This window comes from Lathamus discolor, chromosome 5 (genome assembly GCF_037157495.1).
Source record: "Lathamus discolor isolate bLatDis1 chromosome 5, bLatDis1.hap1, whole genome shotgun sequence".
Taxonomy (NCBI): domain Eukaryota; kingdom Metazoa; phylum Chordata; class Aves; order Psittaciformes; family Psittacidae; genus Lathamus; species Lathamus discolor.
The window spans coordinates 108,512,761-108,516,787 of NC_088888.1; the positions used below are offsets into that span (position 1 = coordinate 108,512,761).

A 4,027-nucleotide genomic window follows, 5' to 3' on the forward strand; every position below is an offset into this window, starting at 1 on the left:
ATCAATGTTCAAGGGGTTTTTTTTTCCTAGATGGAGAATGACTGAATTTGGGAACTCAATATCACAAAGCATTCTGACCAGAAGTGACACATCACACCTGAGGTGTAGACTGAATAAAAATAGCGTGACCTAGACTAGGAAATTTGGGAGAAAACATAGGAGCTTGAGAAGGAGCCTGGTTCCTCAGACATCAATACAAGCGACAGCACGTGGCAAGTATCAGAGAGCAATAGGATGGGGACCAGCCATGCAAAATCTGCCCAATTCAGTGTAAAAAAGACATCAGACTGACCTGTGAGCAAACAGATCCAATCTGGCAGTGCCAGTAATACTCGTGGCTTTGATACCTACAGCATTCCATGGAGCACGTCACCTTATGTTTGAAGAGAGGACAGCTCCGGCCCGAGTTTAATGTTGTACGCTTTGCACCCACTCACTGCAGCGAGTGCAGAATTTTTGGTGGTTTTCCAATATCATAATTGAGTTTTGTTACTACTTGAGTGACATGGCTAAAGTAATGACATCACCTACTGGTCTAAAAAAGAGTGAGCCCATATCCTGTCTTCCACCTGCGTTAATGGAATATATATACATACACTTTGTAAGTTAAGTTATGGTCAGAAACCACAGTTAAGGTTGGGAAAAAACACCTACTCCAGATTAACTAGGACAGCATAGAAGCCCTTATAAAAACTCCAGCTGCAAACGTGCCCAAACACCACCAGTTCAACAGAGCTCAGCACAAGCATCAGCTACAGTAAGAGAAGGAAGATGTCTCCGATTCTTTGTGCTTCTCTGGTAAGAACTTGCTTTCAGGATTTGTTTTCCCCCTTTTTGACAGAGACATATTTAAATTGTAATGAATGACTGTCAAGAATGGGGATCTGTATCTATCTTTAAAATGTTTGCTTAAACCATTAATAATCGAAAATAACCAAAAGGGAGGACCGCTGAACAGCACCAGCATAGGGCAGCAATGAGACTGTACGGGTATGTTAGTGAATGGGGCTGCTGCCACATACTCTGACTCAAGAAAAAACATTGAAAACTCAACCTTTGTTGAGTTATATACTTTCTGGTATCTCCTGTATTATATTATTTTCTATAATTTAAATATTTTTATTACCAAATTATACCTGAATGTGTATACCATACCTGTCAGCACCTTGAGAATTAGTTAATGAAAGCAAGAGTGGATGTGATATATTACATATTTTTCCATATTTCCATCCTCTAGTTTAGGCTTTTAACTGTGGATAAATTTCTGGGGTGCACAAGGAGTTGTTAGGGCATGTTGTATTACAGCAGCCGTACTGCATTGTGTCCTAAATGCACCCATTGTCTTCAGTTCAGATCACTGCTCTTACTTCTGCTGGCCGTGCTGTCAGCCAGCAGTTCTGCCTACGGGAAGCTGATACAGCCTGGACTCAAGCCGGAAAGCCTCTTCAAGCAGGCATATGCTGGATGCCTGACCCCAAAAGACTCCAAATTCCCTCAGACTGTGAGAGTCAACATAAGCATCAGCTCCACGAACCAGGAGACCAAAGTGATTCCTGATGTCAACAGCCGCTCCCTGTCTCCATGGGATTACAGGTATGATCTCTGTCCCTACGGTCTAGAAATACACTGGCTGCCCTGGCTGCCACAATAATGCCAGAGCTTGCCTGCATCTTTATTTCAGTGCTTCGTTGTTGAGAGATTTTGGAAATATGAGGGTGTCCACAGTCCATATAGTCCTCTTTAAAAGATAACCGATACAGAAAGGAGCACAGAGTAAAACCATGATTTAGATGAACATACGGAAAGCAAAGACTTTTGGTTTTGTAATTTAATTAATTTATTTGTCTACTGGGGAAAACTCTATCATCAAAAGCATTCTTTACCTAAGACATCAAGAGAGATAACATTGCACCAAATTCAGTGGTGGTTTAATAACACAATAACATCAGCATTAGGCCCTAAGAATATTTCACGTAGAGGAGCTGAAGGTCTTTGGGTCCATTAGTCAATCTGACATGATGGGAAGCTCCAATCAGTCTTTCAAAGTCAGCACCTATCTGAAGCAAGTTCTTTGCAAAGGCAGTCGCATGCAGTCCTGGCATATTTGTCTTACACTTAAACCCCTGCAGTATTTACTTACACCTTTTTTCTTAAGAACCTACAGCAGTGGAGGGTCTACTGCTCCTTCATAGGCAATCTCCCAGGAGGTACCCATTCCTGAGCTAGGAGCCTATAGTGATTCAGACTATCGTGCCTCCAGAGATGCAGCAGCAGCTCCATTTCAAATCCTTCCTTTCATGTCAACTTACAGGATAGATGAGGACCACAACCGTTTCCCCCATGTGATTGCTGATGCTACGTGCCGACACTTGCAGTGTGTGAATTCGGATGGGCAGCTGGACCACAACCTCAACTCCCTCCCCATCCAACAGGAGATCCTCGTCCTCCGAAGGGAGCAGAAGGGCTGCCACCAATCATACCGGCTGGAGAAGAAAACCATCACTGTGGGATGCACATGTGTCACCCCCTTGATCCAACACCAGGCTTAAAAGCAGCCAGTAGTGTAAGAGCAGGGAGCTATGGAGAACAACTTCCTTGCTTAACAGTGCTGAAATGAAGCGGCCTGATTCAGTCTCTGCAAAACTGAATCAAGATATAACGATCAACTAGAACCTACCAGAATATATTAAGATTTAAAAGAGTCTCAGTAAAAAAAAAAAAAAAAAAAGAAAGAAATCTTTCCCCCCAAAATCTTGAACTCTATGAATTTGGTATCCAGATGCCTTCATGTGCCAGACTGAAAAAGTAATGGGTACTCTCTACATAGCTTTAGTTTACACTTTTAAATGTCTATTTATGTAATTCTATTTAAGCTGGTGGAAAAGTTAGCAATAACCTATTTGTTTATTTATCTTTGTGTAATAAAAAACCAAGTAAAATACTCTGTGCTATTCTCCTTTCTTTCTAAAGAAGCCTTTTTGATGAGGTAAGAAACCACCCAATTCAATTATGACCATACAAGAGATCTGCATGATGCTAAAACCTAAAATTCTCTTAAGAACCTCTAGCTCTGCTGTGGCAGAATGTAAACCCCATAGGAAAGCTAGAGCTTGTATCATTAGCACCCTTTTACTGGTAGAGAAACTAAGCTGTCTGGAGGAAAATTATTCACCAAGTGATACCCAGTAGTTTCACATTTAAAAGAGACTAGGAAAAGAACAGCGGGTAACTACCCAGTTTTCCACCTGATTATCTGATTGGAAAGGAATTTTCAAAGATAGGCTCAGCACAACACTTTAAATGTTTCTCTGGAAGGACAGAAACTCCCTCCGCTGAAACAGCGTTTTCCACTGCCGAGTTTCAACCTTGCTCCAATGCTATATGTTGAATTTCATTCCCATCCACTTCAACACGTTTTCTGTGGATCTGGGTCACTACCTGGGTACACAAGCACATGAGTATGTTGGGTGGATAACTGAAGCGATTAACCACATATTGCTATCTGCAATCATCATTTTGTCCATGCTTGCGTCCTTCCAAGACGTTCATTGCCAGCAGTTAGTGCTTCAAATGTAAAGCAAACTGACACAGCACTTCTATCATAGCTGCAGTAGGACTCAAGTAGGTGGATGTCTAGCACTGAGGTGGTTTATTTAAAGCACTCTGGGGTTAAAAGTGCTCAGATGAAAACGTTCCACGTTTAAGAAGGCAAGCTGCTTTGTAAAGATGTGGGTGTTTTGTTTGCTGCCATCTTAGAGATGTGTGACCCTGCTCAGGCACTGACAAAATGCCATTGCCAAATGCAACAGCAAATAATGCATTTCTAGAGATACAGAGCTCAAAGGTGCAAGTCCCTAATGAGGACCAAGGTCCCTTCAGGTGAATGCATCTTCTTCAGATCCAGCTGTGCTAAATAAAGATGTGATCATCCCACCTTTTTCGCTGGGGTTATTCCCTCCAGCTGTGCCATAAGCCTAAACCCTCTGTAATCTAGACCAGGCAAAATCAGGTGAGTCAGTCTTTAACC

The 4,027-nt window shown here is 42.0% G+C and overlaps 1 protein-coding gene across 1 annotated transcript; it reads left to right on the forward strand.

Moving 5' to 3' along the window:
- The first annotated feature begins 736 nt into the window (after nucleotides 1–736).
- On the forward strand, nucleotides 737–2,667 carry IL17A (interleukin 17A). Its single transcript, XM_065679218.1, has 3 exons — nucleotides 737–798; nucleotides 1,349–1,593; nucleotides 2,312–2,667. Exons 1-3 carry the CDS (start codon nucleotides 772–774, stop codon nucleotides 2,547–2,549), a joined length of 510 nt encoding a protein of 169 aa, XP_065535290.1. The 5' UTR covers nucleotides 737–771; the 3' UTR covers nucleotides 2,550–2,667.
- The last annotated feature ends 1,360 nt before the right edge of the window (nucleotides 2,668–4,027 follow it).

What these genes read in the sequence shown, in the direction of transcription:
- IL17A (XM_065679218.1), top strand. Translation starts at nt 772, where the DNA reads ATGTCTCCGATTCTTTGTGCTTCTCTG. An exon ending in CGATTCTTTGTGCTTCTCTG is followed by an intron (nt 799 to 1,348) that starts GTAAGAACTTGC and finishes CATTGTCTTCAG; the next exon opens with TTCAGATCACTGCTCTTACT. An exon ending in CTGTCTCCATGGGATTACAG is followed by an intron (nt 1,594 to 2,311) that starts GTATGATCTCTG and finishes GTCAACTTACAG; the next exon opens with GATAGATGAGGACCACAACC.